At 35.8% G+C, this 25,394-nt stretch overlaps 2 protein-coding genes across 3 annotated transcripts in view; both read left to right on the plus strand.

Moving 5' to 3' along the window:
- The first annotated feature begins 11,025 nt into the window (after positions 1–11,025).
- cobll1a (cordon-bleu WH2 repeat protein-like 1a) lies at positions 11,026–22,460 on the plus strand. Of its 2 annotated transcripts, XM_073852372.1 has the most exons (9): positions 11,026–11,158; positions 14,816–14,962; positions 15,050–15,248; positions 15,451–15,676; positions 17,595–17,636; positions 17,778–17,884; positions 18,164–18,385; positions 21,421–21,529; positions 21,726–22,460. In XM_073852372.1, exons 2-9 carry the CDS (start codon positions 14,871–14,873, stop codon positions 21,737–21,739), a joined length of 1,011 nt encoding a protein of 336 aa, XP_073708473.1. In that variant the 5' UTR covers positions 11,026–11,158; positions 14,816–14,870; the 3' UTR covers positions 21,740–22,460. The 2 variants fall into 2 exon arrangements, with proteins under 2 accessions (XP_073708473.1, XP_073708474.1); XM_073852373.1 differs by lacking the exon at positions 17,595–17,636.
- A 158-nt stretch (positions 22,461–22,618) lies between these two features.
- Positions 22,619–25,394, plus strand: part of LOC141347367 (uncharacterized) — a 3,945-nt gene continuing 1,169 nt past the window's right edge. Inside the window, exons 1-2 of the mRNA XM_073852371.1 lie at positions 22,619–22,752; positions 22,829–24,030. Coding sequence (XP_073708472.1) covers positions 22,694–22,752; positions 22,829–24,030 — 1,261 coding nt within the window. The 5' untranslated portion in view covers positions 22,619–22,693. The remainder of the gene's footprint in view (positions 22,753–22,828; positions 24,031–25,394) is intronic.

Raw genomic sequence — 25,394 nt, forward strand, 5'->3', positions numbered from 1 at the left:
GAGAAGTATATAAAAACAGTGTTTTTGTTTCTAGAAATTTCTAGAACTAGGATTTTTCTTTTTACACAAACAACAGTTGACACTGCTCCAAACCACCCACGATGCAAAACCTTAGTCCTCGTCCAACTGGAAAGGCATAGTAGAAGTTGCAATAATCATTTCACCAAGCAAACTAAAAATCTCTCTTTTTTAATTCACTGTATTCAGTAGTCTCTTTTTAATTCACTGGATCCTAAATAGATCACGTACACATTTAATGAATGAAGATAAAAACATTTGTAAAACTGTGAGTGTAAACTCGCTCAAAAACATGCTTAAACTCATTAACTTACACTCAGGCCATCCAAACATATAGATGAGTTTGTTTCTTTATCTGAACAGATTTGGAGAAATTTAGCATTACATCACTTGCTCACCAATGGATCATCTGCGGTGAATGGGTGCCGTCAGAATGAGAGTCCAAACAGCTGATAAAAGTATCACAATTCACAAGTAATCACCATGACTCTATTCCATCAATTAACATCTTACAAAGTGCAAAGCTCCATGGATAATAACACTTCCTCCAGTGAAAAAGTTCATTCCCTGTTGTCTTCTCACATCAAAATGCACTGACATACTTCTTTAGAGACTGTTTTCGCTGCTTGATCTGTGCACATTTCTTTCCTGATTTAGACTAAATTAATGCAATATTACGGCTAGAGGTGTTATACGGCTAGGTATTGTGTTATACCTGCAGCAACTGCTTGAAATTAACATTTTAATGACAGATTTTTTTTTTATCACAAACTCATCTTTCGAGTCACAAGAAGTTAATTGATGGACTACAGTTGTGTGGATTACTTGTAGATTATTTTGATGTTTTTTATCAGAAGAAGATGAAGAAACAAACTCATCTACATCTTGAATGGCCTGAGGGTGAGTAGATTTTTTGCTACCAGACTTTCACACAGTATTCCTTTCAGACTCCTTTAAGTTCTGCTGAAAAGTGCAATTTTACTACGCAGAACGCCTGCTACCAATGTCTCCTAGACAAAATTTTCCTGGGTGCCCTGGTCTGCTCTGGGCTAGATCTCACTGGGCAACTGTGACTAATATTCAGCAAGCAATTGTTTGCGCGCATGTTGGTCTGTGAGTGAGCACTGCGAGCTGTGTCTCACTCCCAACAATCACCCAGCCAGTTCAGCCTGTTCTCTCTGAGGACAGAGGTAAAAAACAACTCCCTCATCCATGCATCCACCCATCCACACACTCATCCAACAATCCACTTATTCAACCCCCCTCCAAAAATGAGCCAACCCTCTGGAGTGCCATTACTCCCAGCCCTGCCCTAATCCACACCTGTCTCCAGGGTCAAACCAGACCTCAGAGAGGAGGTGGGGGACATTGGCACAATTTAAATATACAGTAGGTACTCCAGGGTAAAATCTAGGGTGCTACTACTTATCATTTTGATGAGCTGTCAAAAATGAACAAACACTTCTGCAAGCTCCTCTGGTACTATAGTAAAGCTTGTAAAGTTCAGGTTATACAGCCAATACAATGTCTTGATCAAAAATTCAGAACTAGCATAGACCATCAGTATAAAACATGTCAGCTTGGATTCTGCATGCTACTTCATGTTACTGAAACATCTTGACAGTATGTCACTGAGAAGGTGGATTAAAATATTCCAAGCAAACTCTAGGCATCTAAAATGTGTCAGAATTTACCATCAAACCTTTCCCTCAAATGTCAAACAGCCATTCATATTCAGACACTGCATGTGTTTAAAAACTATATGTGACCCTGGACCACAAAACCACTCATAAGGGTACATTTTTTAAAACTGAGATACACTCATATACAGATCTGAAAGCTGAATAAGATTTCTATTGATGTATTGTTTGTTAGGATAAAACAATATTTGGCCAAGATACAACTATTTGAAAATCTGGAATCTGAGGGTGCAAAAAAAATAAAAAATCTAAATATTGAGAAAATGGCCTTTAAAAGTGTCCAAATGAAGTTCTTAGTGATGCATATTACTAATCAAAAATTAAGTTTTAATATATTTACTGTAGGAAATTTACAAAATATCTTCATGGAACATGATCTTTATTTAATATCCTAATGATTTTTGGCACAAAAGAATTTTTTTTAATTTTGACCCAGACAATGTATTTTTGCCTATTGCTACAAATTTCCCTGTGCTATTTAAAACTGGTTTTGTGGTCCAGGGTCAAATACATGATTTCTGACAGACGCGGAGGAAGTGACCCTTCACAATCACACCGCATCTAAACTCAAACGAAACACGAAAACTTGACATATCCTAACGAGGCTGTTAGTGCATAGACGTTGCTGCTTTCCAATCAAGAATTTACACATTTTTCCTCAAATGAAACGTTCTGTTTCGTAGTGGGTAATAGTTATTCGCAACAGCTGCTCTCCATGGTGCTGAAACGCAGGTGTGCGCGCTTCCGCCTGGGCTCAGCTCAGGTCATCCGCCACGCGCTTCCTCCAGCGCCGTCACACTCGCGCGTTATTCTTATCGCCAGTTCCTTAGACACATCGTGTATAACACGATTGACTCAGTGAATTAAATAATAGCACCATTTTTTAAATTAGCATAAATACAATAATTCATAATTCATAAATGAGTTTTCAGTCAGTACAGGCTGTTCCTTAAGATTTTACTTATTGTTTATATTATTATTTAGAATAACAACAACATTTCTGAACAGTGCAAACTGTAAACTACTGTCCAAGACGACGTTATTGTTCATTTTAGTGTTTTCTTATTAGTGTTTCAACAAGTCAAACATTTGAGGATCTCTTAAGATCTACGTTCAACAAATACAAGGTTCCAGTCGATGGATGGTGTTTATCACGGTTGTTATGTCTAGCTTTGAGTGGCGACAGAAGCCCAAGGTGAGCTTGGAGGCCCTACCTTTATAGATGAGGATTCATCTCGAACGCAGGGGCGAAGCAGCTGTCGCCATGTTGACGTCTCCGTTTATTTCCATTCGGCAGGCTCGAGGTCCACCCAAACCACAACGAACTCTGAACATGACACCATTTACACTTTACAGAGCTTTATGTCAAAAAATAAACACAACAGCTAAAACAGATCTACATTTCCAGCCCTGACGACACCGACTGAAGAACCGAGATTGATGTAATTCCACGTAACGAGAAACCCACCCAAAGGGTTAAACGGTGTCTAGGCGACAGCGAACACGTCTCTGGGCGTGCCTTTTTTTCACTGACCAAAAATGTCTCCAACCTAAACGAGGTTTAGAAACATAAAGATTAGATTAACACCGCAAATTGGCACGTATTGGTGTCCTCGGATTGTGTTTTTCACCCCCTTCTCGTGTACAGGCAGTGCGCGACAGTGGGTGGGTGTGGAAATCTGAGAGAAGGAGGGGGTCGCGTTTGCTCCTCTTTTCAATGACAATCATTATCAATATAATTAATGTGCTGTGTGGAAATCCGAACGTCTTGTGACGTTCTCAAAACAAGATTAGTCGTTCTATTAAGCTTAAAGCAGTCGACTGCAGACCTTCGTTCAAACAGCATCCCCTTAATTTTGATAGATCAGCCAAATTCAGCACCACCATCATCATCTCCATAGGCAACCAGCGGACAGAAACCCAAACATCTGTCCAGTTTTCCCACATCCTTCGTAAAACCCCTGAAATGACTAAAAGCGATAATGCCAGTGATCCAAATCCCGTTTAAACTCCTTATAAGTGGATGGATGATCCGAATTACTGCGCAAACATATGTCTCAGCTTGCGTGATCTTTATATGGATACGATTAATTATTTTGTTTTACGTCAATTGATCATAATCCCATTCTGTCTGATGTAGAACAGTCAGAGGATGACCTTTAAATGAATGCATCATCATATTCTTCATTTGCCTAAAGGACACTAAATCCTGTATTTTGACAAACAAACACCAAATTTGAGACACAAAAACTGTGCCCATTCACAACAATATTTCAATCTTAGCGGTTGTAATTGTATACAATAGGTTGTAATGCAAAAACATGATTTGCTTTTCCCAGGCCTTTCTAGACGTTTCTGAATTGATCTTTTACTCACCATTGCAATGCCTGTCAGGCTCGAACCTGGATGACGGTGATTTCCAATAACTTCGTTTTCCCCGTTAGTTCCGTCTATTGTGTTTTTCATCCACTAAAACGCGGTTGTCGTCAAATAGATTCAGAAGACGCGGCGATGTTTTTATCCACTGAAAGGCGCTCTCAGCTGTCGTTCGTCTCCCCAAATATCACGGATAATAGTCGCTTCCGGTTATCGGTGGCTTGGGTGGTGGGAGTGACGCGTGCGCGAGCCTCACGACTCGACTACAGAGTCAACGCACAGCTTCAGCCAGAACCCGCACATGAGGCCCCTGACGACCACTGTTACGAAAACACGGAGGTTAGACGCGGTTGCACAGAGAAAAAATAGCTACCTATGTGAAGCTTTTTTAATTAGTTACGTCATAGGCATTTCACAGGTAGTATTTGTTGCATCAATGGTTAATTCACATTTTTTATTGAAAAAAATGTCATTTTAATTAGAGGAAATTATTTCACTAACAATAACCACTGTATGTTAAAAAGTTCAAAACTTTCTAGATAATAGTTTTTGATCAAACTAAACTTTTACAAATGTAAGTAGCATTTTTGTAGCTGTGACCTTGGACTATAAAACCAGTCAATTGGTGAAATTATTAGAATATTGAGTAAAGATAATTTTCCATGAAGATATTTTGTAAATATATAAAAACTTATTTTTAATTTTTTTAACTTCATTTGGACAATTTTAAAGGTGATTTTTTTTTTTTGCACCCTCAGACTCCATATTTTCAAATAGCTGTATCTATGCCAAATAGTGTTCTATCCTAACAAACCATACATCAGTGAAAGTTTATTTAGTCAGCTTTCGGATGATGTTTAAATCTTAATAAAAAAAAAATAAAAAATAACCCTTACGACTAGTTTTGTGGTCCAGGGTCACATACCATTGACATTATTGTTGTTCCAGGAATTACTTTATGTTTCACATTTGTTTTTCTATTTTAAAAAGGTATAATAGGGTATTTGAAATTGCAAGGTGGGGCATGTTGTCACAAAAGATCAAGGTGTGTTAAGTGGAAATGCTTAATAGCTTTTTGTAGCTTTTAATGTGCCTGTGCAAATATTGACTTTTTAAAAATTGATTTAAAAACTGATAAATATTCCCTAGGAAATAGTCTCCGCATTAAAAGATCTGTGATAACTAGCTCTGGCTTTCCTGTGTTTCTTTGCTTGAAATCTCAACAGATTTTCACATGTTATTTTTACATTTAGTTTGAAGTGAAAAAGTTAAAATGCTGTTGTTTATTAATGAAAATATGTGTTTATAAGTCATGACTTTGAACACTATGATAACTAATAAATAGTTTTAAAGTAGATTTTATATGTGGAGAAGGAGAAGGAGAAGTTTACTTTCAGAATGAACATTTCCTAATTTTCTTTAAAAAAAAACATGCACATCTTGGATGACATGGGGTGTCATCCAAGATGTGCATGTTTTTTTATTTATTTGTTTTTTTCTGTCAGTCAAAAAGAAATTAAGGTTTTTGAGGATAACAATCCAGGATTTTTCTCCATATAGTGGACTTCAGTGGTGGCCAACATAGTTGAAGGTCCAAATTGCAGTTTCAATGCAACTTCATAAGGCTCTACACAATCCCAGGCGAGGCGTAAGGGTCTTATCCAATAAAACAAATAGTCATTTTATAAGAAAAATACAGATCTATATACTTTACAAATGCTCATGCATTACATAATCACACATGACATAGGTGGAAGTACCAACCCAGTGTTTACAAAACAAACGTGCAAAGAAATTCAAACAACTTTTACAAGTACACAGACGAAGAAATAACCATGCATGACTAACCATGTTTGTGCAATGCGATAAGATGCTCATAGTGCAAGATGAGCATGTGTGGTTAAAAAGTATATATATTTTTTATTAAGAAAACAACATCATTGTTGAACAAAAAGTCAAAGGGCGTTTGACTTTTTGTAATGTTCGCTTTGTAAACACTCAGTCTGTACTTCCGCCTACATCACACTAGTGCAAGACGAGCATTTGTGGCTAAAAAAAAATATATATCAATTTTTATTTTTATTAGAAAATGACAGTTTCACTAAGACCCTTATTCCTTGGCTGGGATCGTGTAGAGCCATTTGAAGCTGCATTGAAACTGCACTTTGGACATCCAACCTGTTGGCCACCATTGAAGTCCATTATGGAGAAAATTCCTGGAATGTTTTCCTTAAAAACCTTTCTTTTTTTCTTTTTGACTGAAGAAAGACAGACATAATGGATGACATGGAGGTGAGTAAATTATCAGGAAATTTTGTGAAAGTGAACTTCTCCTTAAACAACCACATTTCGATTTAATAAATGTTAAAATAAGCTGTATATTCTGAATGTTACTGTTTTATGCTTTTTTATTTATTTATTTTAGGTATTTTTAAGTAATATTGTCTCGTGTTAAATGCAAATTAGTAATAAACTACAAACTGAATGACCCTAAATGTACAGTATAAAACAACGTATCACATCTGTATGGACCACAGAATGAAAGCCTATTCATGTTCTCTCTGGTAACAAAAAGTTTCGCATAAGATTAAATGAGATTAAAATGATTAGTAGTTTCGTTGCCTATTCTGGACTGCATTTTACTTTCAAACTTATAGGACTGAACAGGTTCAGTAAATACTATTGTGTTATGTATATAGGCATTGAGGCCGTTCGTTTCTCAGATCCCTAAATTAACCAGACACGGTCAAAATGAATAATCCTTATCCATTCTTGAAAGAGGCTGCTGGCGTACACTGCACCTGAGGCATGGGAGAGGCGCGCTGCTCCAAACAATGCGTGCGCGCCCCCTGCTGGCCACAAGGATGGATGGCGACGTTTCTTATGACACCTTCACTATCACATGGAGCCGACTTCATTAATTGCTGAGAAACTTAGCGCCTTTTCTTCGGTTGTTCATTACATGTTTAGTATGGTCGAATGCACTGGTAAATTTGTGCGGTCTCTTCCTTAAAAACGTTCACTCAGAAAAGCTCAGTGATTTACTGCATTACAGCGGCTGTTGTGTGCTAGCGAGTCGCGCCTCCGCAGGGCTCGTGGTGATGCATGACGCATCGCGCTGGTTTTGACATTCACTGAGCTTCCCTCATTAAGCGCTCTCGCCCGCGGGTTGTCATCGAGGCATAGGGCATACTGAAGGATCACCAGTCCGCCGAGCGGACAGAATACGGGTAAACTCTCTCAATGGAGCAGCTGGCTATGACATAAGTGTTTACCCTGTCGAACAGATGAATAAATACTTTCAGGGAAAGGGTCCTGCTTTTCTCAGCCGTTGTCGCCTGAACAAACTGTACGCATTTAGAAGAATTTTACATTTAGATGAATCCTAACAGCTTAAAAAGTATATAAAATGACTGTAAAATAGTATGAGAGTGTATCTTCTTCCATGTGGGAACTTTTGGCCCTGTGTCTTTGTAACCTATGTTCACAACTTGCATAAATGCACAAATATAGAGTATTTTCACAATGCGTCATCAATCAGCATATTGGCGGCACTGAACGTAAACAATGCCACTCAAGAGAAGGAAACTCACATATTTATATTATTATTGCTGCTGAAAACGGTCAATTATTGTCATGTTTGGGCTGTACTAATTGGTTTGGACTGGGAAAAACATTTGGAGTACTATAGACTGCCAAATGTTATAACAAATCAAGGAAGAGTGCAAAAACTGAGGAACAAAATGTGTTTGTGGTTGGCCAATCTGAACCAGGATTTCCAGGGCAAAAACCTTAAAAGAAGTTCATGTTTGTTCTCATAATTTCCGGTAAAGTAGGTGAAATATTAGGCTAATATATTAATTAATACTGCTCATATGTATCTTTACCATCTATTAACTTTAGTTAGTCAAAATATTGCGCCCCTTCCTGCTTACTAAGTCCTTCCCTATGATTTAGTAGCTTTCACATGTTTTTTTCGTGGTTTAGACAGCATAAATTAGCAACCCATGCTGTTGTTTACAATACGTATTGCCAATATGGCTGCACATCCAGGTAACTGACCAAATCATGATGTAAGTGCAAACCCTCTATATCTTAATTAGAAGTGATATGTAAATATTGGTTACAAGTAATATTTACCTTGCATTTTTCAGCTTCACATCACATGCTTCCTGTTTCCTCTCAAGTATTCTCGACCAATCAGGCTTGGTAAACAAATACACTAGCCTTTGAAAAAACTTATCAGGAACTGGAATAATTTGTTTTTACATTATATCTATTAATTTAGCAGATGATCCGGAGCAACTAATGAGGAATACAACAAACTACAAAACATTGTCACTAAACATTTAAAAGTTTTTAATTATATGATATATATTATTTTTTAGTGTAATATTTAAAAGCAAAACCGTCAAGGCTAAAAACAAATGAACAATATTTAATGTTAAATTTTAAAAATCTTGAAAATGACAAATCACAAAATCGATTTAATAAAGATTAACCCTTTACAGTAAGTTTCTATACCATATATCATGGAAAATTGCAAATGGTTTAACATTTCATTAAAATGTAACTTTACTGTAAAATACTGTAAACTGTTTTTACAATAAAAACTATGAATTACCATATGAGTTGCAGTGCAAATCTGTAAAAGGTCATTTCCATATTTTAATAATAAATATTTTTGTTTTCTTCTTGTCTTTGTTATCAATACATTACAGTGTTACATTTTCTGTTATTTATAGTTAACATTATTTTGTGTTATTTTGTCTCTGTGGTCCTGTGCACCATTTAGAATTGGCCATATTTTATGTACAGTCTCTGTATATTTCAAGTTTCAAGATAACATTATCATAAGATAGAAAGCAGATTTTGGTTGTTTAGGTATAATAATAGTAGAATATGCATTTATAAGCTGTAAAATACACAGCATCTGATAATTCCACAGAAATCACCAAAGTATTTTTACAGTGAATATTTTTTGGACAGTAAGATTTGTAATGTTTTTTAAAGAAGTCTCTTCTGCTCACCAATCCTGCATTAATTTGATTGAAAGTACAGCAAAACAGTAATTTTGAAATATATTTTAAAATATACTTTATTCCTGTGATTTCAAATCTGAATTTTTAGCATCATTACTTCAGTCACATGATCCTTCAGAAATCATTCTAATATTCTAATTTGCTGCTCAAAACACATTTAATAATTTGTTGAAAACAGCTAAGTAGATTTTTTTTCAGTTTTTTAAAAAGTTAAAGAACTTTTATCTAAAATACAAATCTTTTGTAACATTATAAAAGTCTTTATTATCAATTTTGATTAATTTAAAGCATCTTTACTAAATAAAAGTATTAATAAAATGCTACTAATAATAAAATAATACTGACTGAAATGTTTTTTTTTAATATATATTTCAGATAAATGCTGATCGTTGGAGCTTTTCAAAGAGTCCTAAATAGAAAATGTACTCAACTGTTTAATAATAATAATAAAAATGTTTCTTGAACTGCAAATCAGCATGTTAGAATGATTTCTGAAGTAATGATGCAGAAAATTTAGCTTAGATCACAGGAATAAATAACATTTTAAAATATATTCAAATAGAAAGCAGTTAGTTATTTTAAATAGTAAAAATATTTTACAATATTACTGCGTTTGCTGTATTCTGGATCAAATAAACGCAGGCTTGGTGAGCAGTAAAAATTCTTTACAAAACATTAAAAATCTTACTGTCCAAAAATCTTTGACTGGTAGTGTATTTTACAGTACTAGGGTGTAAAATTACTCTAAGGTAAAGAATCACTCTTAAATTGTAATGAAAAGAAGTTCTGTGAATGCAAATTGACTTGAGATTCTTCAAATTCTTCTTCTAAGAACAACACACTTTTACATTAGATTAAAATGGTCTAGATTTGCTAATAAATAAAACACCCTAAAATATAAGTAGCCTCCTATTGTACGCACACAGCACAGTTAAATTAGCACTGAAGTGTGGCGGTACATGCCTTCATTAGAATGGCTCTGCTGAATATCTCTACTTACCCTCTGACACTAAGCACTCACACACAAGTTCATGAATATCTATTCGGATGCCAGAATAGACACATGACCTGAACACAAACAGACACATGAGAAAAGATTCAAGGTCTGACTTTTCTTTGTGGAGCTGGCCGCTGGTCAGAGGATGTGTGAAATAAACAGTCTACTGAGAGATGGCATTGTGACCCGCCGCGAGGGGAATGAGGTCATGTTATCAACCTGAAATATAAACACAAGTACACACAAGGCTATATTTGCACATCTTGCTTTGTGTGTGTGCTTCTTTGATACAATGAACCCACAGTCCTTTAGCATTTTTGTAGAATACATGTTACATAATTACTCTGATGAGTCCTTGACCGTGTTCTCCACGACTGTGGAGAGTAGACAGCTTACAGAAATACCAGAAAGTGATAAATTACTGCATTTCTGTGTGGCTCTACTGAGCAAGCAAAATGTGTTGAAATGAATCAACCACTGCAGATGACTCTTTTGCACACTCTGAGACAACAGACAACCACAATAAGCTGATTACTCATCCGTCATGTGATTGGCCACCAGTTCTTGAAGACTGCTAGTGCATTAGAACAAGTAAACACGAGTAGATTGATTCATTCATGACAATTTACCACCTTTCTCTCACACAGCTTCCTGTAAACATTCAAAACATTATTTAATAACAAACACCATTAACCACATTAGCCAACAAAATATATCTTTCATATATTGCTTCTCAACAAAAAATTAGATTTAAGCAAAATCTAAATAATGTCAAATTAATAGCCTTGAACAAAATGTTATATCACTGTCTCTCTCTCTCTTTCTCTTTCTCTCACACGCACACACAGGAAACAGATTTGTTGATGTCAGAGCACTGGGCATGTCCATAAGGTACTGACAACACTAGAGGATTACCAAAGCTTGTCTTTGCAACCACTTGCTTCTTTGCTCATTTAGTCCTTCTTTTGTTTTATAAACGGTAGTTGTTGGAGGAATCCCCTTATAGAGAACTGAAGATAGGAAAGGTAAGGACTTGAATATGATACAGGTGGCACACATTGCGTAATTGTGTCCAAAACTTTACATGCGCATCGGTGAGCTATTGATAGTAGGCTACTTAAATTAATCCTGCTGCGTTATAACCTTTTAAGGTTGTTGTGAATGTATCGTAAGTCTTAAAATTGCAATTTGTGTGCAAACGAAGAGTAAAATTAGCATGTGGTAAATATTTATGCATATACTTATCAAATGTGTATTTCTGAGTGCCTATTGGCTGGTCATGGTCGCTAAATGCGCACCAGGTGCCACGTGCGTTTAGCGTTTTATTAGGCGTTTGTCGAGTTCGTTCTCAGGGGAAATACGCGCTAGGTTGAAATGCATTTCTGCGCTTTGCATCGATGATCAGCGGCAGGGAGGCGTGAAGTAAAGCTCACGCCCAGATATGATAATAGTGACGCTCCAGCAAACGAGCACCATCCACACCCAAAGGCGTTAGTTCCCCAACTTTATTTTTTTTAATTTTTTTTATCACTTCCATAAGAGGTATTTATTAATTAACCTCAAGTTTAAGTCATTTTGTTTTACTCCAGTTTGGAGCTTTTAATAAGCTGTGATTTAGACCCCCTTTTGTTTTTGGTATGTAATGGCATGTTGAGCAAACAGGGTAAAATTGGGCCTTATAAGTTTAAGATGTGAATTAAAAAAAAAATACCCCAGGATTGGTAACGAACAGGTAAGCTAGTTTGGCAACAAATGTGACCCAAAACCAGTAATAAGAGTCAAAGGTGTTTGAAATTTAGATAATCGGAAAGCTGAATAAATTTGATATTATGGTTTGTTAGAAAATCTGGAATCTTGAGAGTGCAAAAAAGAAATCTAAATATTGAGAAAATCGCCTTTAGTTGTCCAAATGAAGTTCTTAGCGATGCATATTACCAATCAAGAATTAAGTTTTGATATATTTACGGTAGGAAATTTACAAAATGTTTCCATGGAACATCATCTTTACTTAATATCCTAATGATTTTTGACATAAAAGAAAAATGGATCACTTTGACCCATACCATGTATTGTTGGCTATTGCTACAAATATAACCATGCAAATTATGACTGGTTTTGTGGTCCATAGTTTGTAGACAAATATTTGTTCACTTTTTAAAGTGTTGAATGGTTTGGTGAACACAATATTTTATGAAAATATACACTACAGTACACTAGACTACACTGCAGTTTGAAATATGTGACCCTGGACAACAAAACCAGTCCTAAGTAGCACGGGTATATTTGTAGCAATAGCCAACAATGCATTTTATGGGTCAAAATTACCGATTCTTCTTTTATGCCAAAAGTCATTAGGATATTAAGTATAAGATCATGTTGCATTTAGATATTTTGTAAGGTTTCTACTGTATATATATCAAAACTGAATAGTAATATGCATTGCTAAATACTTCATTTGGACAGCTTTAAAGGTAATTTTCTCAATATTTTGATTTAAAAAAAAATTTTTTAGATTCTAGATTTTTTTTAAATAGTAGTATGTCGAACAAACTATACATAAATGGAAAGAGTGTTAGTTCAGCTTTCAGATAATATTTACTTTTCAATTTTGAAAATTTGACCCTAATGACTGGTTTTGTGGTCCAGGGTCACATATGTCTCTTATTTTCTCCAAGGCTGGATTTATTTGATCTAAAATACAGTAAAACATTAACTGTGAAATATTACAATTTATAATAAAATTTGATCCTTCAGTAAAGTCTTTAGTGTTACGTCAATTAAATTTAATGCATCTTTGCTGAATAAAAGTTTTAATTTCAGTAAAACAGTTATTAAAAGATCCCCAAACGTTTGAGCAGTAATGTATAAATATGGAATTATACTTGTTTGCTCTTTTTGAGTAAATTGTGGGAGATTGTTGTAAATTCATTTTAATAAAATAAAAAACTAAAACAATTATATTAATTTCTACAATTAATTATTGTTTGGAGGGAGACTTAAAGGCAATTGATGTGTTTAAGTTTAAGCTAAGACATCAGAGATATTGCTTCAAAGAACATGGGATTTGTACTTTGACAGCTTAAAAAAGTCAAACAACTGTAAAATGTGATTTCATGTCACAGGGCCCATAGCAGAAAGTTCAGTCAGTGGAACATATTTGGAAATTTCCCCTGCACAGCTGTAGCTGAAACAGAGAGGATTTTCACACAGTTTGGTGATGTGATTCATCACAAAGCATTCTGACATGAGTGTGTAACAGTGGATGGCGTAATTGCCTCTTCAAAAGAACTACAGTACATCCAGAAAGGCAGATCCATAAGTGATTGTATCTAGATGGGTTCTCATATCATTCTTACTTGGATAAATTATGTAGGGTGTTCTTTGAATGACCCAGCAATACAGGTGTATCTCAATAAATTAGAATGTCCTGGAAAAGTTCATTTATTTCAGTAATTCAACTCAAATTGTGAAACTTGTGTATTAAATAAATTCAATGAAGTAGTTTAAGTCTTTGGTTCTTTTAACTGTGATGATTTGGCTCACATTTAACAAAAACCCACCAATTCACTATCTCAACAAATTAGAATACTTCATGTTTTCCATACTTTAAGAGAATTGTAGGCCTTCTGGAAAGTACGTTCATTTCCTGTACGTATATGTACTTAACACTTGGTAGGGGCTCCTTTTGCTTTATTTACTGCCTCAATTTGGCATGGCATGGAGGTGATCAGTCTGTGGCACTGCTGAGGTGGTATGGAAGTCCAGGTTTTCAGGTCCTGGACCAACACCAGCAGATGACATTGCACCCCAAATCATCACAGACTGTGGAAACTTAACACTGGACTTCAAGCAACTTGGGCTATGAGCTTCTCCACCCCTCCTCCAGGGTCTAGGACATTGGTTTCCAACTGAAATACTAAACTTGCTCTCATCTGAAAAGAGGACTTTGGACCACTGGGCAACAGTCCATTTCTTCTTCTCCTTAGCCCAGGTAAGACGCCTCTGAAGTTGTCTGTGGTTCAGGAGTGGCTTAACAAGAGGAATACAACAACTGTAGCCAAATTACTTGACATGTCTGTGTGTGGTGGCTCTTGATGCCTTGACCCCAGCCTCAGTCCATTCCTTGTAAAGTTCACCCAAATTCTTGAATCGATTTTGCTTGACAACCCTCTCAAGGCTGCGGTTCTCTCGGTTGGTTGTGCATCCATACTTTTTCCTTCTGCTCAACTTTCTGTTAACATGCTTAGATACAGCACTCTGTGAACAGCCAGCTTCTTTGGCAAGAATGTTTGTGGCTTACCCTACTTGTGAAGGGATTGTCTTCTGGACAACTGTCAGATCAGCAGTCTTCCCCATGATTGTGTAACCTAGTGAACCAAATTGAGAGACCATTTTGAAGGCTCAGGGAACCTTTGCAGACGTTTTGAGTTGATTAGCTTATTGGCATGTCACCGTATTCTAATTTGTTGAGAATTGGTGGGTTTTTGTTAAATGTGAGCCAAATCATCACCTTTAATCATCATTAAAAGAACCAAAGACTTAAACTACTTCAGTCTCTGTGCACTGAATTTATTTAATACTCAAGTTTCACAATTTGAGTTGTATTACTGAAATGAATTAACTTTTCTACAACATTCTCATTTATTGAGATGCACCTGTATATTTCTCTGCTTCATTAATAGGTAAACCAAAATCTACGTTGTCATCTGCCCTTCGTGCAACCTGAAGCACGCACCCATGGATCCCCAAGAAGATCTCGTAGACAGGGACATCACTTTGACTGTACTGCTCCCTGGAGGACAGGAGACCACAGCAACAGTGCATGGCAGGTGAGCACGAGGAAAAAATAAAGGTGAAATTGCACACTTTCATCAACTCTTCTGGTCATATTTTAATTTATGTGTGTGCACTTGCAGTAAACCAGTTATGGATGTTCTGGTTACACTGTGTGCTCAACACCATCTCGTTCCATCTGATCATGCCATTAAGCTTATTTCCACAAATCAAAACCACATCAATTTCAAACCCAACTCCATGATTGGCTCTCTTGAGTTTGAAAGAGCTGTCCTGCAAACTAAAGGAAGCGATAACAAGAAGAAACCTCATGTTCCTGTGGTAAGTCTGATTGAAAGCTTAATTATGCCCATATCTCATAATTTATCTCATAATCTTAAAATTACATGTTTACTGGGTTTTGTCAGATATCAAGTAGTTAATCTAGGATTTAGACCATTTTGGTGCTGAATTGTCTTGCTTTCATAGTAGGTCACCCAAATGTCATTAAAACTTTGAACTCTCTAAAAATTGATTTTCCCAGGCAACGGTTCGTCTTCTGATTAACTACAAGAAGTCCCATAAGGCAGTAGTACGGGTCAATCCTGCAGTGCCACTGGCTGAGCTGATGCCCATGGTGTGTGAGAAGTGTGAGTTCGACCCTGATGCCACCATCTTACTGAGGACATATCAATCAGAGGAACCTCTGGATCTCACCAAAACACTCAATGAGCATGGAATCAGAGAGCTGTATGCCAAAGACATTAAAGGTTAGTAAATTAAACATAAAAAAACATGGCAGTGTAAAAGCACAGTAGTAAGATTGTGGCACTGTTGCATACTACAGTGCTACAGTATGTGCAGTACATACTGTTTGTATTTAGTAGACATTATGGGTTCCATTCAGTAATAATTGCATGAACTGTTAAATGATAAATTTACACTTAAATTGCAAATTTTCATGTGCGTAGGCACGTGAATTTGTTTTAACCTCATTATTATGTTAATGATTTTGGAGCATCACAAATGAGTGACCACGATTTCTCATTTGCATAAAACAAATTTAAACCATCTCCATATTGCTTACCACACAACCATTCAACCATGCTTGTATATGTACATATAAGTAAGATTTTTTTTTTATGTTTTTTTGAAGAAGTGTCTTATGCTCATAAAGGCTGCATTTAGTTGATCAAAAATACAGAAAAATATAGTATTGTGAAATATTACAATGTAAAAAAATATTTTTCTATTTTAATATATATTAAAATCTAATTCATTCCTGTAATCAAAGCTGAATTTTCAGTCTTCAGTGTCACCTAATCCTTCAGAAGTCATTTTAATAATGCTGATTTATTTATTGTTGATGACAGTTGTACTGCTTAATTTTTTTTTTTGGAACCTGGATACTTTATTTCAGGATTCTTGGATTAATAAAGTTCAAAAGAACAACATTTTTATTCTTTGTTTTTCTTTCTTTTTTTAAAGAAATGTATTCTTTTATTCAGCAAGGATTTTTATTCAAAAATGATGGCAAAAACTTATATTGTAAAAAAAAAAAGATTTATATTTTTAATAAATGCTGTTCTTTTTAACTTTTTTATTCATCCAAGAATCCTGAAAAACCAACATAGATAATGTAATAATAAATCAGCATATTAGAAGGATTTCTGAAGGATCGTGTGACACTGAAGACTGGAGTAATGTCTGATGAAAATTCAGCTTTGCATCACAGGGAATATATTATATATTATAGTATATTAAAATAAAAACCATCATTTTATATTGTAATAAAATTTCGCACTATTACTGTTTTTTTCTGCATTTCTTTTAATCAAATAAATGCAGCCTTAATGAGCATAAGAGACTTTTTAAAGTCCCCCTGAAATCAAAATTAAAGTTTTTTGGCTTTTAGTATGAATATATAAGCCTTAAGATTATCTATAAGCTAGTGTGCTTCAAAACAACGACAAAATTCGCTTTTACAAGCGTTCAAAACTTACAGTCTCGTCACTTCCGCCAATATGAATCAAGGATTTTGATGATATCACCGTGCACTTCAGCTTCTCATCAAACGTTCTGACCAATCAAATGCTCTCTAGAGTCCGTAGTGTCCCGTCCCTTCCACAGAGACGCAATAACCCGGAGCAGATCATATGCGCTCATGTGCAGTCGGCATGAATTAAACTACACAGACTCAGCATGATTATGATCACTATTTTGTTCTAGCAAGAGTTTCATATTGAATCTGTGGGGTAACTTATTAGTCTGTGGCTGTCATAAGTTTAAATGCGGCTTTACCGAGCTTAACGGCTCTGGCCCGAGCAGATATTAATGGAATGCTATTGGCTATTCAAAATTAGTGGGCGGGGCTGGGCGATATGTTTTTGTTTCAGTTAAAAGTACGTCACCACATAGAATAACGCTGCGTGTTTCAAGGCACTTCAGTGGACCTTTAAGAAAAAACATCACAAGTCATACTGATCCAAAACTTTTGAACAGCAGTGTAATATATATATAATGTGTTCATTTTAATTGTAATTAATTATACAACATTTAGTGATGAATCTACATTTATGAAAAATTTTATATGTAGAAGTAACACACAAATTCATTTTTGAACAAGGCATCTGTTTGCATTTACATATTTGAATAATAGTAGTTAAGTATTTTTTTTTCTTTTTAAAGTGGTAACAAACAATCCTGTTGATCCTGTATCAACCTATAAAGGTACCAAACTCCAAACAACCACATTTTGTATCACAAAAAAGTAATTATCTTTATATAATAGCGCTGCAACAGCGCAGCTTCTGCACTTCTAAGATTTTTCCAAAAAAGTTTGAAGTAAGAGGCTCTTTTGTGCTTGTCCAGGTGGTGACGAAGAACAGAAATCCCCAGTTAAAGAAAAGAACCACAGAGAGAAAGGAAACAAAGGTTTCTTTGGTTTATTCAAGAAGAACAAGAAAGCACCCGAGCAGGTTTGTACACCTGTCAGCCTGTCTGGTTTTGCAATCTGTGCAACCTGCTGGTTGTCATATTTAGGAAATGATGGGGGGAAATATCATAACTGAACTGTAACATTGTAAAACACTTGTGCCGGTCCACCCATCTGCCTCTGCATCTGTTTATCTTTCGCCTTCCCTTTGCATCTGTTTATCTTGCCTCATGTTCAAGGACATTAATTCAGTTTGCATATTGAAAAATATTTCCTTTCAACATATTCAGCATATTCAATGTTTGTGGGGGTTTTTTTTCAGGCTGCGATTGGTAGTGCCCCAACCTCTCCTGAACGGAATGGCCAATGTGCGGACAGGATGACTGGTGTTAATGGCCACTCGACTTTACCCGAGGTCCCTGCCGACATGGCAAAGAAGAGACGCGCTCCACGGCCTCCTTTGACGGCGTCCCAGAGTGTAGCCTGTGGGCTTCACACCAGAGACATTTCCGACCTATCAGAGACTGACTCTGCTGGAAAACAGGTGGGAATGCTGTGGGCATCTACTAGTCCAAAAAAAACTGTAGCATTGGCCATCTGATACTCATATTAGTATGCATAAGTGTTATTTTAGTATTTATATTCCGTTATAGTATTCACTGATATTTTAAATGGGCTGCCCTCTAATAGTCAACTAATTGTTAGTCGACGAGAAGAGGCTTGGTCATGTCTTGCCTTACAGACATGAAAATTACATCTACAGAGAGCGAGATGTCTATTTTCAAATGAACCAATTTAAATGGAAAACAAATATTCTCAGACTATGTAATTTGTTTGAAACATGCATACAGGCATGACAAGTCAGCGTTCCCAACTTCTTCTCTTAAGCCAAAAAACAAAAACAAAGAAAGCACTAGTTTATCAATAAAGTATTAAAATGTTAATGCAGCATACTGTTTTTTTTCCCTGACCCATTCATAATTATTACTTCTGCCAGTGTACTGTCGCAAGCTTTATGCTGAGGCTCCTTTTTATGATTTAAAAGGTTAATTAATAAACATGCGATTAGTTGACTAATGCTTAAAATAAAGACTACTAGTCGACCAGAAAAATCTTTAGTTGAGGGCAGCCCTAATTTTAAATTAGCCTTTGTTTTTATATTTTAAGTTTTCATTTTAATTAGGGATGCACCGAAAAAAAAAATTCTTGGCCGAAACCGAAAAAGAGGAAACCAAGGCCGAAAACCGAAACACCAAAAGAATTATGGCAATTATTAGTTCCATTGCATTTATGGCTATGACTGTGTACCAATCTTACTAAAATCAAGGCATTGCAATTGCATAAAGTAATATTAAAGTTTCAAAGAATAAATCAATTATATTAATTTTAACAATTATTATCAATCAATTATTATATTACTTAAATAACGTATACATATATTTTACTGCCTTTGTTTAAATTGTTTAATTGTTTACATTTTTATTGTGGATCCATCAGTTCACATTTACAACTCTACGCGTTTCTCTTCCAGTAGGGGGCGCTTTCAGAATGCTAGTACACAAAGCAGCGCAGCAAATGACTTTGAAACGTGCAGCGCTCATATTTATTTAATGGATAGCCTTTTGAAGTTTCATCGCAATTCTTGTCTTTCAGTCCCCACATTTAAGACCACCTGAAATCATAATTAAGACTTTCTTAACCCCTAATAACACTGCAGTCATCAATGAAAATTAAGAGCTTTATTTCAAGAACCGACTTTCAAAAACAAACCTTACACAAAATACGTTTCTTTTTATGTTTTTTCTCACCATGTTCAGGGCACAAGAAAAATATTGGGGGACTAAATTAATATCAGCATATGAAGTATAATTGTCTCTCATTGTCTCTGAGAGAAAGCACGTCAGATGCTGAAAGCACTGTCAGTTTTTACTTTCACTTTAACATATTGTGCAGTTTGCACGTTGCTTGTGTGATATCCATTGGCTCAATGTCAGATGTGTTGCTTTAGACAAGCACGTGCAGGCCGCGGTTTCTGTTTGCGTCAACATACTGTTTCGGTCGTGTTGTTTCGGTGATAAAAATCTTTTGGCCGAAAACCGAGAATGCACTTTTGGGCCGAATATTCTGTGCATCCCTAATTTTAATTCATTTTAAACACTTTTTTTATATTCCTATTTAGCTTTAATTTATTATTATTTCAGTAATTTTAGTATTGCAGCAGGTTTATCTAATATTTAATTTAAATGTAAATCATTTTGAATTGAAATTTTAGGTAACAATAACAACACCGGCATGCATGAATGTGCAGTTCTATTCAGCAGAATCCAGTTTTATAGTTAAACAGTAGTATAATTATTAAACTAATATAGTATATGTGTATTGTTCTGTGACATGTTTTGAATGGCATGCTATATTTGCGATATAGTTCATAATATTCCGATTTGTTTTTATTGTTGAAATAGTATATAGAACTACTTTATTTGCCAAAAAACATAGTATAGAACTAAAACAAAATTAATTACTGTATCCCACAGTGTAGTACAATCAGTTTGGCCCTCAATGTCCACTGTGACAAATAAGTTCGTAATAACAGCTGCAATTTTTAACATCTTATGTTTTGGTCATTATTTGATTGTCAAATGTTAAGACAAAATGTAATTTTCTTAAAGGAGAAGTTCACATCCAGAACAAAAATTTACAGATGATTTACTCACCCCCTTGTCATCCAAGATGTTCACATCTTTCTTTCTTCAGTTGTAAAGAAATTGTTTTTTGAGGAAAACATTTCAGGTATATTCTCCATATAGTGGACTTCTATGGTGCCCCTGAGTTTGAACTTCTAAAACGCAGTTTCAAAGGGCTCTAAATGATCCCAGCTGAGGAAGAAGGGTCAATTTATATACATTGAACCTCATACATTTAACCTCAAATGCTCTTGTCTAGCTATATGTAAACTCTGTATATTCCGGTTAAAGACAGTTAGGGTAGGGTCGAAAAACGAATTTTCTCCTCCAACTTCAAAATCGCCCTACATCACTGCATAAGTACCGACCCAGCGTTAAGTGAACGTGCAAATAAGTTCAAATGCCCTTTACAAAAACTGGTAAAACAGCAATGTAGGATGATTTTGAAGTTGGAGAAGAAAATGAAATGGGAGTTTTTCAGCTTACCCTAACTGTCACAAACCGAGCACTTTTTTCCCCCCAACTGATCATTTCACTAGAAAAGACCCTTCTTCCTCAGCTGGGATCATTTAGAGCCCTTTAAAGCTGCATTTTGTAAGTTCAAACTCTTAGGCACCATTGAAGTCCACTTTATGGAGAGAAATCCTGAAATGTTTTCTTTAAAAAACTATTTCTTTATGACTGAAGAAAGAAAGACATGAACATGGATGACAAGGGGTGAGTAAATTCTTGTTCTGGAAGTGAACTTGCTTGTTCTTGAATTTGCTGAATTTAATAAGCAGTGTAATGAATGGCAAAAATTGCATAATGCATGAGGTTTCACTAAGTTTTTAATGGGCAATACGCAGTATGTTAGTATCTTTTTCCAAACATAGTCTCTTTGTGCTTTGCTCAGGGTCAGCTCAGTCGTATCTCTTCCACCGAGTCCTCACTAAAAAGAACTAAACGTAGAGCTCCGCCCCCACCTTTAGATGGCCTCACCACATCCAATTCAGATAACAAAGGTACACATTCATTTTTGTTTAGTTTTTTTAGCGTACTGTGTTGTTGAATTTGTGAGTACTTGTGTGCATGCTACTTCTGCCAAGTATATGCAATTTCAGCATAGAAACTAGCTTGAACAAATGTGAGAGAATACTGTCTTTGTTTCCCAACTATGTTGGATTAATTATTTGCTCTTGTTTTACACTGTACTGCCAGGAGGAGGCGCCTAATAGGCAGCGCAGTCTCCTTTCCTCCTCCTCTCCTCCATGCATGCTTCTCTGTACCTGCTATCATCGGTGATGGGCTGTTTGTCCTGTGTCTCTACATAGCCTTCATGTCTTATGTACATTGCACTGAACTCTGTCTTGTTGTGTTGTTTAATTGGCTTCCATGTTTAATGTCTCTCTCTCTTGCTTTAAACCATAATGTGATGTCTTTTTCACCTTGTTAGTTAGTGTAAACACAATGTAGTATTCTAAAGGATAAAGCAATACACACTCAGGTCAATAACAGTCAGAATCAATTTAAGCCTTAGGCAAATGGGTTTCAGTGTAGTGTCTTTAAGTGTTTTCAGTGTTTGTCAGGCAAATCTGTAGTACTTTATCACAATAATTGTGCCTTAATTTTGAGCCACAGCTCCCAGGATGGTTCTGATCAGTCTTTGATATTTTTGTCTACGTAATTGCGGTTCAGCTTTATTAAATGTCAATGTCTTTTTTTTTAACAAGTCGGGTCAGAAGGGATGCTTTTAAGAATTCATCTTAAATTATTAAAACTTCAAATAAATCTACATTTTTAATCAAAGCTGTTTAATTTTGATGTTTTGCATTTTATTAGAATCATTTTAATGTCATATTTGTCATTAATGTTCTGTGTGCTTGTCTTTTGTGCTAGTTGTTTTTGCCAAATTAACTTCTGAAATAAGATTGACTAATATTGATTTATATTTGAATAAATTAAATAAAAATGCATACTGTACATTGTGCTGTTTGTTTTGCTAAAGTGTTATATATTAGTGAGAGATGGTTTTACAGATAAACACAAGACACTCATAAAAACATAAAAATAGTGTCTTTGTCATAACGCTTTGTTTCGCTCCATTAGAGAAAGCTCAGAAAGATGACAAGTGTTCAGACAAATACAGAGCTCGCGTTGCTGACCAGTGCCCTGCAATCACTAAAGTTATGAGCGAACTTGCAGAATCTCTGCAGGCACGGCAACAGAGAAAATTATCTTCAGCAAAGTATGTAATTTCTTGATTTGCACTTCGTTTAGAACTATAGAAATGTACCTTTTTAATATCTGCTTTTCCTCTGTAGTTCTTCTATATCCCAGAATCAGCTAGAAGAAGATTCTTCAGATTTGTTTTCTGAGCATCACACCCCTGAGGCTGAGCCTAAGGCACTTACTGACTGTCAGCTGCTGAGAAACCCCTCTGAGAGAGAAGGTTTGACCACCTTCACTGTGGTTCCCCTGAGACGTCAACAGAGCAGGCAGTATTTTGAGGTGCCACTAACCGTACAGACACCTGATGTTGCTGAAGTCGAACAAGAGCTGTGCCCTGGAGACCAAGATGCCCTTGAGATGCCCACCACAGAGCTTTTGGAAGCAGTTCCAACTGAACCTTTAAGAAATGGGAGCGAGGGTTCAGATACAAGTGAGCACTTATCAGAGGTTCTAAATCTACAGCAGGTGGAGCAAGAGAGTCAAGCTTGGACAGATGAAGAGAGTGAGAATTCAGAAGGTAAAGATGAAGAGGACCAATGTATTCAAACAAAAAACATGGAGCTAGGGAGTTTGGAATCAATCCAAAGTGGCGTCCATAATCCAGAACATTCAAGCAGTACGATGAATAATCAGGAACTAAAAAACAGTTGGGCGAATTCTTTAAAACCAGCTAATGAACTTGCTGACAGGTCAACGGTCAGTCGAAATGCATGTCTTGTGGAGCAAGAGGAGATGGAAGAACATGCTTTGGTGGAAACTGGAGAGGAAAAGGATTGGGTAGAAGCATATAAAGAGAGGAGAAGGAAGTTTCTGGGTGGTGATAATGGTTTGAAAAAGTTGGATGTTTGGGGAAAGATTCAAAGAGAATTTACAAACACGCGAGAAGAGAAAACCATGCGAGAAATGGACTTCCCATCACCTCCACCACCCGTCTGCTGGGATGAGAATAATGGTAAAAATGAGGAACTACAAACCTGTGATGAAGACCTTGACCAATGGGCAAACTCTGACGCAAACCCCAAATATGCATCTTATCCGCACTACTCCAAACCAGAAGCGCACTCTACCCAAACTAACGCTGATCTGAACACCTCTAGTACTGAAAATCATTGCAGCTCTAATTCAGAACCTCAAAAAAACTCTATTTTATCTAAATCACATTCAAGCTTTGACCCATGCCCTCCTGCAACAGTGTCTCTTTTCGCCTTGGCTGTCTTCCAAAAGGCTAAGCGCTCCAAAACAGGGCTGGATCCCAACTGCTCCAGGAGACGGGAGATGCCCATGCACACACACAGTGAGTAAACTGATTAAAGACTTAATAGAAGGTTATTAATATTAATGAGAGGGTCAACATTTTTGTTTGTTGTCAATAATTACAGAGTAATTGCCAAATTACATTTGATGTCCTTGCATTTGCATTATCAACTAACTTGCTGACACCCACGTTAAATTAAGAGATGTTAGGCTGACACATACACTAATATTCAAAAGTATGTATATTTTTTATTCAGCAAGGATGCATTAAAATGCTCAAAACTGATAGTAAATTTATAGTGTTGAAAAAGATTTCAATAATATCAAATACATGCTAAACGTTCAATTAATCAAAGAATCCTACAAAAAATAATAATCACGGTTTCCACAAAATATTTAACATGAATCATGTGACACTGAAGACTGGAGTAATGATGCTGAAAATTCAGCTTTGCCATCACAGGAATAAATTACATTTTAAAATAAACTAGAAAAGATTTTTTTACTTGTAATAATACAGTATTTTTAAATAATTATGTTTTTACTATATTTTTTTTTTATCAAATGAATGCAGGCAGTGAGCATTTGGAACAGTAGTGTAGTTTATTTTTAGTCACCTGCCAGGAATCAAAAGGATGTATAGAGCTCTTTCAAATGTATTTGTTAGTTCATTGTCACAAGAGCAAGGTGTGTCTGGGTCAGAGGTGAGTTATGTACAGTTGAAGTCAAAAGTTTACATACCTTGCAGAATCTGCCAAATGTTCATTATTTTACCGAAATTAGTGGTATCAAACAAAATGCATGTTATGTTTTATTTAGTACTGACCTGAATAAGATATTTTCCATAAAAGAAGTTTACATATAGTCCACGAGAAAATAAGTTTAATTTTTAAAAATGCCTGTGTTTAAAAGTTTACATACACTTGATTCTTAATACTGTGTTGTTACCTGAATGACCCATGGCTTAAACTTCCCACTGTTCTTCAGAAAAATCCTTCAGGTCCCACAGATTCTGTGTTTTTTCAGCATTTTTGTGTATTTTAACCCTTTCCAGCATAGACTGTATGATCTTTTCACACTGATGACAGCTAAGGAACTCTACAACTATTACAAAAGGTTCAAACGCTCACTGATGCTCCAGAAGGAAACACAATGCATTAAGAGCATCGAGATGCATTGAATTTGAAGATCAGGGTAAATTGAACTTATTTTGTCTACTGGGAAACATGCAAGTATCTTCTGTAGCTTCTGAAGGGCAGTATTAAATGAAAAAAAAAATGATATTTAGAAAAAATAAAAAAAAGTTCACATCTTCATTCTGTTCAAAAGTTTACACCCCTTTTTTTCTTCTGGAGCATCAGTGAGTGTTTGAACCTTCTGTAATAGTTGCATATGAGTCCCTCA

This window comes from Garra rufa, chromosome 12, assembly GCF_049309525.1.
Source record: "Garra rufa chromosome 12, GarRuf1.0, whole genome shotgun sequence".
Lineage (NCBI taxonomy): Eukaryota > Metazoa > Chordata > Actinopteri > Cypriniformes > Cyprinidae > Garra > Garra rufa.

Bases quoted from the DNA above. Each gene is read 5' to 3' on its own strand.
- cobll1a (XM_073852372.1), top strand. From the start codon at position 14,871: ATGGATCCCCAAGAAGATCTCGTAGACAGGGACATCACTTTGACTGTA. The intron at 14,963-15,049 runs GTGAGCACGAGG...GTGCACTTGCAG, and splicing joins ACAGCAACAGTGCATGGCAG to TAAACCAGTTATGGATGTTC. The intron at 15,677-17,594 runs GTTAGTAAATTA...TTCTTTTTAAAG, and splicing joins GTATGCCAAAGACATTAAAG to TGGTAACAAACAATCCTGTT.